Source organism: Enoplosus armatus, chromosome 13 (genome assembly GCF_043641665.1).
Source record: "Enoplosus armatus isolate fEnoArm2 chromosome 13, fEnoArm2.hap1, whole genome shotgun sequence".
Classification (NCBI taxonomy): Eukaryota; Metazoa; Chordata; class Actinopteri; order Centrarchiformes; family Enoplosidae; genus Enoplosus; species Enoplosus armatus.
The window spans coordinates 2,617,798-2,627,940 of NC_092192.1; the positions used below are offsets into that span (position 1 = coordinate 2,617,798).

General features: G+C 39.8%; 2 protein-coding genes, 2 non-coding genes and 2 pseudogenes across 4 annotated transcripts; all 6 read left to right on the forward strand.

Annotated features, from left to right (window-relative positions):
- Positions 1–10,143, forward strand: part of LOC139294837 (histone H2AX-like) — a 36,013-nt pseudogene that overhangs the window by 21,423 nt on the left and 4,447 nt on the right.
- LOC139295865 (U6 spliceosomal RNA) lies at positions 1,484–1,590 on the forward strand. Its single transcript, XR_011598442.1, has one exon. It is a non-coding gene; the product is annotated as a U6 spliceosomal RNA (small nuclear RNA).
- On the forward strand, positions 2,764–3,156 carry LOC139295029 (histone H2B-like). Its single transcript, XM_070917084.1, has one exon. It carries the CDS (start codon positions 2,764–2,766, stop codon positions 3,133–3,135), a length of 372 nt encoding a protein of 123 aa, XP_070773185.1. The 3' UTR covers positions 3,136–3,156.
- On the forward strand, positions 3,677–3,748 carry trnad-guc (transfer RNA aspartic acid (anticodon GUC)). Its single transcript has one exon. It is a non-coding gene; the product is annotated as a tRNA-Asp (tRNA).
- LOC139295684 (histone H4) lies at positions 4,886–5,197 on the forward strand. Its single transcript, XM_070917918.1, has one exon. The coding sequence runs from the start codon at positions 4,886–4,888 to the stop codon at positions 5,195–5,197; it is 312 nt and encodes a 103-aa protein (XP_070774019.1).
- On the forward strand, positions 6,053–6,558 carry LOC139294838 (histone H2B 1/2-like; annotated as a pseudogene).

Consider the following 10,143-nt stretch of genomic DNA (forward strand, 5'->3'; position numbering starts at 1 on the left):
CACACTCTTGTTTGAGCTTCAGCTCAGGCATGCCCATCGGTCGTTGGGTAGATTTAAGCTTCTCTGTGGCTGCTGTGCTCCTGTGGAAGAATTCCACAATCGCCTTCACTTTGTCCACAGTGGGCTTCATCACCTTCAGAGCATCTCTTACAAACAGGTTAATTGTGTGTGCAACACATGGGTGGTGGGTCCATTTCAGGGTTTTAATTGCTTTGGTTATGTTAGCTGCATTGTCACTAACACAGCAAACCACTTTGTTTTCCACGTCCCACTCTTTTGCCACTTTGAGCAGCTCCTCTGCTAAGTTCTCAGAAGTGTGTCTGTCACTGAACTCAAAACAATCCAGCAGACGGGACACCATTTTGTCATTTTCAACAAAGTGGCATGTAACTGACATGTAAGATGTGGTGGTTCGGGATGTCCAGCAGTCAGTTGTTAGACAAACAGCTGTGGCTTTTTTGACCCTTTCTTGGAGTGAAGCACGTTCTCTGTCATATAGGCCTGGGATGATTTTTTGTGAAAGTGTTTTCCTGCTTGGAATTGCATACATTGGATTGAGAGCACGAGTATAGCTTCTGAATCCTTTGTCGTCCACGATTGAAAATGGCTGAAAATCACGTGCAATCATTTTAGCCAGTTCCTCATCAATTGTGTTCTGTCTTGCTGGGGTCATAGCCTTTTGCAAAAACTGGTTCATAGAGCTCTGGGTTGTAGGTCTAGGTGGTTGTGGTGGTGTACTGGATGATGCTGTAAACATTGCAGCAGCAGCAACAGTTGCAGTAGACACACTGGTACCTTCATTAATAGCAGGTTCCCTTGCTTGTCTTTTTTCTTCCAATTGCATTGATGGATGAACAGTTCTAATGTGCCTGTGCAGGTTGTTTGTGGAGCCTGCTCGATATGAGATTTTCACCTTGCACAGTCTACACTCTGCCTTTGAACTGTCTATGACATTGAAATGCGTCCAAATTTTACTGCGTTTCCTGCTGTCACTCATTTTCTCACCTTTCCAGCGTGTTGTCTCTCTCTCTCTCATCTCCCTACCTCCTGTTCGTGTGCTCACTGTGCGGTGTGTGTCTGTAACCCCTCCCCTCCCCCTTCTGCTCAGTGTGGACACACAGACGCCGCCACACATCTTGGCCAATCACGTGCGGCTTTAACAGAAAAAAAGAGGAGAAAAAAAACAAATCGGCTCCCGTCGTTCACTTCAAAGAGCCGGCTCTAAGAGCTGGATCGTTCGCGACCGACACATCACTAATAATAACAGAACAGGTACTCACTAGTAAGAATATTAATTTTCAGCTTCCCATGTTGTTGCCCACTAATCTTGTTTTGTGCCTCCATGAATGCATCTATACTGAATCACTGTCACATGCATCCAGTACTGCAGCACTAAGGAGAGTGTTCATGTGATGTGATGGATCCATTTTTTGGTATCAATCCTAATGACACAACTATCCATACTCAAACATATCGGCAGTATGTGCCTCCTCAGCCAGCACATCTAATAAATTGTAATCGATACAGAGAAGATTAGCATGGCCCTTGCGAAAGGATGACACGCAAATTCATGAAGCGTTTCCACATTTTGCAACTACTACCTCTCCACCTTCTATTTCTTTTTTTTTTTTAGATTTTGTACATAATCTTATTTCTAAATTTATGCTACTTTCTACTCTTGAATGGGAGCACCAGTACTGTATAATTTTCCCCCGGGGATCAATAAAGTATTTCTGATTCTGATACTTTGGGGATCGATCCGCCTACATCCATCAGAACACATTATACAGAACGACCACAAGCACTGAAATATACAGACTGAATGAAACCCAACAAGCTCAGTCCAACTTTGATGGATTATCAATACTTTCTGTCCATTATATCATTGAAACAATGTAAAATCCATTATTGCCAATATTACTGTCACAAGTGAAGCTGGGGAAACATGTCTCAGACTCGCAGACGATCAGCACCGGCTCCCCTCCAGGCTGTGTTCTTTCTCCTCTACTCTTCTCCCTCTACACCAACAGCTGCACCTCCAGTCACCAGTCCGTCAAGCTCCTGAAGTTCGCGGACGACACCACCCTCATCGGACTCACCTCTGAGAGGATGAGTCGGCCTACAGGTGTTATGTGTCTTGTTTGTTGTCAAAACAGCACCTTCAGACCACGGCAAATTCCTTGTAATGTATGTTACTTGGCAATAAACAGTTTCTGATTCTGATTCTGATAAAAAATAAAACTTAACTCTTTCCAGATGTTGGTCAAAGATCATAAACACTGTGAATCAATCAATAAATAATAGGCAGATTAATCCGTACTGAAAACAATCATTAGTTGCAGTCCAATATCAAGTAGTAATGGCAGAATGAACAGTCACAGGAGTAGATTTAATTTTAATACTTTCAGTACATTTTCTTTTATTATCAATTCAGGACTTTTACTTGCAAAAGAGTATTCTATAGTGTGGTATTAGTACTTTAAGTCCAGTAAATATTTAAATACTTCCTCCACCACTGATATTAATACAGTCAGACTGTTTGAATCTGTGTTAAAGTGTTTTTCTTTTGTTCTTCACTTCTTCATTCACTTCTCATAGAGGAATGTGTAACGGTTGTTTATGCAGCGCATGCTCAGTCGCATTTAGAAACTCGGCCAATCCTGTATAAGGAACAGCACAGTCTTATTTGCATCAAGCGAATATAAGTTAGCCCTCTCAGCGCTTCATGGTTTATCCGTTGAAGAAATTCATACGAACGTAATTATGCCTGATCCAGTGAAAGCACCGAAGAAGGGCTCAAAGAAAGCCGTCTCTAAGACCGTCACCAAGACCGGCAAGAAGAAGAGAAAGCCCAGGAGGGAGAGCTATGCTATCTACGTGTATAAGGTACTGAAGCAGGTCCACCCCGACACTGGTATCTCCTCCAAGGCCATGCTGATCATGAACTCCTTCGTGAGCGACATCTTTGAGCGCATCGCCGGTGAGTCTTCCCGTCTGGCTCACTACAACAAGCGCTCCACCATCACCTCCAGGGAGATCCAGACCGCCGTCCGCCTGCTGCTACCCGGTGAGCTGGCCAAGCACGCCGTGTCCGAGGGGACCAAGGCCGTGACCAAGTACACCAGCTCCAAGTAAACCCGCTGTTCATCCCAACAACACAAAGGCTCTTTTAAGAGCCACCCACCAGTTCAACTAAGAGCTGTATTCCTGCTGATTCAAGTAGTAGTTAAACTGCGTTTGTGCAAGTCACTATTAGGCTGTTAACTAGCTTGCTAGATACTAGATCTGCATAACAAAATACATGTCGTTAAAATGAACCTTACCATACACAGGAAAAATAAACTGATTTTATGTATTTAATTTATATAAGACTAATCATCAGGTGACGTCAAGAAGCTAAGTATTTATACAAGACACCCATTCAAGTAAATAAACCCTTGTGCTTCATCAGTTGTAGTTCCTGTTCAGTTGGTAGTTAAATTTACTACAGAAAATAATTTAATAATCGAACCCCGGTCTTCCGCGTGACATGCGCTGTCACGTGACTTGTATTATAATATATTTTATGTCCATATGTATTATATAATCTATCATTATTCAGTTCTTCGTATGTGTATCGCCGTGATATAATACATCCAGTAATTAATTGGATGTGGCCACATTTGATTTCCAGCCCTCCTCGTTAGTATAGTGGACAGTATCTCCGCCTGTCACGCGGAAGACCGGGGTTCGATTCCCCGACGGGGAGAAACAATTTTTAACAATTCCACCAGAAGATCAGATTCGGCGAGTTCTCTATGCTTAGTCTAATAAATACCATAATAAAAACCACATACCTTCTGAGTACAAGTTCAATTTCCACCGGACTAAGACTTGTGAACTCGTGATAAAGCACACTTCATTCAAATGCAACAGAAACAAACTAAAAAAAAACTCTCCAAAGCCGTCTTGGTAGGTCTTTCCACTGTTCCAACAATCAACAACTCTGTTTTGGTCGAAGTAAATCCATAATTTACGAGTTAGATGTGAAAATACTCTGGCTGTAACCTTACACACTGTGTTCCCCGCTGGCCTCCCTGGGTTAGCTTGCTGAATGAGAGTCTCGCTCTCAAACAGCCAAACAAATTGACAAAATCGGCCCCAAAAAAACAACCCTATAACATTCATACACATTTGTTTTGTACTGTTACATCATTTATTGTTGTTGTCATAATACATCAGTTAGCGTTATGGATGGATGTTAGCTGGTGAAGCATAACGTTAGCAAGCAAGCTAAGGTTAGCCAGCTAATTACAAATGTTACTACATTACTTTGTTGTATGAATCATAAAAGCAAGATGTCCTACAGTCCCTACTGCTGAGCCGGAGTGTTGAGGCAGATGTTAACGTAAAAAAAATAATAAAATAGCACACCACAATGTACTTGTCCCTGTAAATGTTTTTATATTTGATGCACCAAGAGACACTTCAGACACTGAGTGAACAGAAATACACCATCACAGATAAAGATGTTTGATTTGATGTGTATATTGAGATCCAAACTAAGAAGAGATTATAAACCTTTTTTTCCCCTCTACAAACAACAGTTTATAATATGAATTGTAACTGTTGATGGGACTGCACCACCCTGAGATATGGTATGTACGGTTATTGTTTAATTTTCATTATATTCATATTGTCATATCATTGCGATAGCTGTCAGGAGTCACCAAAATTCAAGTAAGAGAATGAAAAGGAAGAACGTTCCCGGATGTAGGCAGAGCTGCTGAGTTTAGCACCGCCCAAAGAAACTCGCGCCATTTGTCCTCAAACACGTCCGCAGACCAGCTTTAAATACAGACGGTCGAGCTGTTTAAGTTATTAGACGATCCAACAGTTGTCAAAGATGAGTGGACGAGGCAAGGGAGGCAAAGGACTCGGTAAAGGAGGCGCCAAGCGTCACCGTAAAGTGCTCCGTGATAACATCCAGGGGATCACCAAACCCGCCATCCGCCGTCTGGCTCGCCGCGGCGGAGTGAAGCGTATCTCCGGTCTGATCTACGAGGAGACCCGCGGTGTGCTCAAGGTGTTCCTGGAGAACGTCATCCGTGACGCCGTCACCTACACCGAGCACGCCAAGAGGAAGACCGTCACCGCCATGGACGTGGTCTACGCTCTGAAGAGACAGGGTCGCACCCTGTACGGCTTCGGAGGCTAAACCTGATCCTGATCTACTGATACTGAAACCCAAAGGCCCTTTTAAGGGCCACTCACTTCATTTTAAGAGTTTATCCTTTTCGTTTAATTTAATTAACAATACCCCCACCGATTTTGTGTATATTTAATGGGTAAAACACAAAATTCTATATTTAATATACCTTTACTTTACATGTGCAGTAACAAAGAAACATGGTAGCAGTTGCAGATGGACATTTACACGTAAAAACAAATCTTTTATTTAGTTATGTGGCGTCTTCCTATCTACTTTATGTGTCTTAAAACTTCTAATCTTCATGTTGAATTAATCAGAAATACTCTATTGATTTCCCCAGGGGAAATAATACAGTACTGGTGCTTCTATTCAAGGGTAGAAAGCTGCATAAATTATAAAATAAAATTACAAAAAAATAAGAATTTATTTAATTAGTTTTTGTAAATAGAATTTACACATTCACAATATTTAAGTAAAAAAGACAGAATAGCAATGCATATATATGAACTGAGTTACAGATGGGAATAAAACATTCAGACTGATAATGCAGGTTGATCAGGATGAAATTAAAACGAATGAATAAAGAAATGAAACCATGATTTCCATGTGTTTAATTATTTTTATTCACGTTTGAAATTCTAATTATTTGGAAATATAGGCAGAAACATTTTAATCACGAGCGAATTCGAACCTTTCAGATGAATAATTCAGTATTAATAACATGTAATTATGAATTAGAATTGATCTGACGTTCTGTTGAAATGTATCAATACAACAATAATGTTTTATATATATATATTTAATATTTCAAGCCCGACATTTAAAAAACCCCGTCAGACCGCAGTTACTTTGTGTTGGCGCATGCTTAGTCTCGAGCACAACAACTAAACCAATCCTGTGTGAGCAACAGCACATCATTATTTGCATCAGGCACATTTAAATACAGCGTCCGGACAGTTTCACGACATCCGTTTCAAAGAAACCCAAACAAATCAAATATGCCAGAGACCGGCAAAGCGCCGAAAAAGGGCTCAAAGAAAGCCGTCTCTAAAGCCACCAAGAGCGGCAAGAAGAGAAGGAGGACCAGGAAAGAGAGCTACGCTATCTACGTGTATAAGGTCCTAAAGCAGGTCCACCCCGACACCGGCATCTCCTCTAAGGCCATGGGCATCATGAACTCCTTCGTGAGCGACATCTTTGAGCGCATCGCCGGTGAGTCCTCCCGTCTGGCTCATTACAACAAGCGCTCAACCATCACCTCCAGGGAGATCCAGACCGCCGTCCGCCTGCTGCTTCCCGGTGAGCTGGCCAAGCACGCCGTGTCCGAGGGGACCAAGGCCGTGACCAAGTACACCAGCTCCAAGTAAACCTGCTGTTCATCACAACAACACAAAGGCTCTTTTAAGAGCCACCCACCACTTCAACTAAGAGCTGCTGTTCTGCTATTCTCATCGTTCGATGTTTTGTTCAGGATTATCACAGAAACTCATGTTAACGTACTCTGGTATGCACAATAGTTTTAATACTATAAATTCTAGACTTAAAGCCAGAGGCATGTTACATGTCATTTTACCAGACCAGGTGCACTGTGGTCTGACACAACAAAACAAACTGCAGATAAACATAGATGGATAAAACGTGTGAGATACATAATGTCTTCGGTATGTTATAAACATATAATACAAACAAGTTTATACTCTGAAGTAATAATTATGTGATTGACAGCTGAGATTGACTGGTGTGCTCGCGATGGGTTGGGCGGGACCTCGCACCGTGGCTCCATCCCCGATCACCACTGCGCAGACTTTCGCTCCAAATGACATCACCAGCGCAAGATGGCGGCCCTATCCGGGAGAGTCTGGCTGCGTTTCATTAGTAGTTTTTTTTTTTTTTTTTTTCTTATATGAAATTGTTAATTTTATTAAATATTATCTTGCTTGTAAGACCACATCAGTCTATCTGTAGATGTTTTACTTTCATACATTAACTCTCTCTTCGTTACTTCTCTGGTTGTTCCCCAAACTAAGTTTACACACTGCTTATTTAAGCAGATTATCATTTTATTAGGTGGGGGGGGGGATATTAGCTAGAAAAATGAGTGTGGATAGGATGAAGGTTTTCACTATATTAACTCTTGATTTATAATTAGTATTTTTATTTTCCCATTTTTTCACCTCTTCTTTAACTTCACAGTTTATTCTCCCAATTTCTTTCCCCACATTCTCTGTTACAAATAGTCAAACCCAGCATTTTAATTTCTTGTTTGATTTGAATATTAATATTACTCCTATCATTCTCCGCTCCAATCCAAACTCCTTCTGTTTTGTCATGATTTAGTTTTGCTCCAGAAGCGAGCTCGTACAGGTTTAAATGATTAGTTAAGACGTTCATCTCCAGCTGGTTTTTAATAACTACAGTCACATCATCAGCATAAGCGATGGCAGTAACTTTGTGCGCAGACATTTACCTTTTGGGCAAAGACGTCAGGAAAGCCATATGACTTCATCACAGCCCAGAGGTAATCTCTGGAGATGTAGTCAAAGGCTTTCTTTTGATCCAGACCGATGATGTAAAAATCTTTGCTTTCTTCAGGTTTGTTTATAATTTCTCTTACAATACTTAAGTTATCCCACATCTGTCTACCTTTAATTGCACATGTTTGTTCTTTATCTATAATTTCATCTAAAATATCATCTAATCTGTTCATGATTATTTTGGCAAGTATTTTATAGTCTGCATTCATAATAGTTAGATGTCTGTAATTATCTGTATCACTTTCATCACCTTTCTTATATAATAAACACATAACACCTTCATAGAAAGAGTACATCCTCTGTTGAACTTTCTTGATGAGGGAGCTGCTGTTCAGACTTTCATTGTACATTGACGTGGATTTAAGACTTCGTCATTATATAATTGATAAAATTCAGTCGGCAGACCGTCTGGACCGGGACTCTTCCTGACGTTTAACTGTTGGATGGCTTGCAGCACCTCCTCTTTTCTTATATCACCAATTATTTCATTAAAATTTAGTGAACTGTGAAGGGAAACTCTTTCCAACAAATATTTCACACAGTCTGTATCTCTAATTTGCATCAGAACATATATCTCGAATTGCATCTCATTTCTGTTGTTCACAATGGACAGCATAACCATCTTAATTTTTTATGGATTTAATGAATTTAGTTTGAATTTGTTTTTGTCCTGCTTTGAGGGCATAGAGTAGATTCCCTCTGTTGTCTATTTTTGTCTGTTTACAAATGCTATATAATAATTCATGATTAAAGTTATCTATTTTCAGATCTGATATGATTTCTTCTTCTATTGTGGATCTATCCATCAATTTTAAACTGATATGTTTTTTCATTAAATCATCACATTTTGTGCTCTTAACTTTATGCAATTCTCTACATTTTAATATTTCCCATAATTTAATATCTCATTTGGTTAGAATTTTTAATGGTATTATTTTATGAATTTTCAGTTTTATTAATTCCAGTTACTTCAAATGGTGATTCTCTCTGAGGCTCAGACATAGTGGGGGCAGAGAACTCCTGAATTTTCGGCGGATCATTAGTAGTTTGCTTTTTAAGAAATCTTTCTTGAAATTTTTAGTAGTTAGTTTTGTAGTTCCACTTCCCCTCATTCACTTGCCCTTAGCCCTTAGTAGCATACGTCGCACAGAGTCCACTTGAAGAGCAGACGGGAAGTGGGTGGGGGAGGAGTGGGGACCTGCCCCTCTACACTGTCATGGGTCCGCCAGCTGTAGGCTTAGCCCTATACTGCTTTTTAGAAGTCATCAGATATACCTGCAGACTCATTCCAATGAGGCAAAGGCATCTTCTGCGGATAACTGCAATATGTCGCACTTGGTAATTAGCTGCATCAGTTTCTGTGTGTGATCTGTATCATGATTATCATGATTATGATTGCTATGATTCCTCTTCCAAAACAGCCACACAAGCTGGACAGCTGGACAGCACAACAGTCTAAGGAAATACTAACTGCAATTAGTTATATGATATTTTTCAGTAAAATATCAAGCTATCAATGAAATTTTAAGAAACTATCCGCTAACTGTCAAGTGAACCTAAACACATGTAAGCCTATAGCTATACAGACCTATAAGATACACATTAGTCACCAGGTGACAGAGGGAAGCAGCTAAAATGACTGAACCATTTCAGTCATTTTAGATAGATTCCAGAATATTTGAGATGTGGTTGCTAAGAAGAAAAGTTATGTAATTTTGTAAATCTAGAAATTTGGGAAATATTTTCCATTGAGGGGCTGCAGAAAGGGCCAGTATAAGATGAATGAGGACTTATTTGATCTGTGAATCACGCAAAGCTAGTGGATACAGAGCTGAATATAGATATAGAGCTGGAAATGAATAATAGGTCCCCTTTAAGGCTTCCAAGGACACCAATAACAGCTGTTTCCTGCTGATGTGTTCACATCAAAGTGGGTTTCCTTCTTGGCAGAATATATACTTTATCTCCTTTCCAATCCACTGTTTTTAGTGTTTAACAGGAGGAAGAGTTAAACACACATTAACATGTTAGAGGAAAGAATTGGATTTTTTTTAAATATAAACTGACCAAACTGTAAACTGATCAGAGGAGAGATCAGCCATGTTCCTTCATCACTCACATGCTTTGATGCTAATATCTTTATTTTTAATCAAAGATTAAATCTTAAATCAAAGATCTTTGTGTGGAGTTGAATGAGTGAGGACAGAAAGGTGGATTCCTGCTTTAACAAGATCTGTTGACTTTTTTCTCAAAATGTGTTTAATTTCAAATGTACAGCTTCAAATCATTACTATTATTTTTCTCTATAATCCACATCTTTTCTTAGCCATTACTACTGCTGTCATTTAACAGGCAATAAAACACTCATTGATATAGTTTGTTTGTAAAAAAAAAAAGAAAAAAAAAAGTCATTTTTCA

Bases quoted from the DNA above. Each gene is read 5' to 3' on its own strand.
- LOC139295029 (XM_070917084.1), top strand. From the start codon at position 2,764: ATGCCTGATCCAGTGAAAGCACCGAAGAAGGGCTCAAAGAAAGCCGTC.
- LOC139295684 (XM_070917918.1), top strand. From the start codon at position 4,886: ATGAGTGGACGAGGCAAGGGAGGCAAAGGACTCGGTAAAGGAGGCGCC.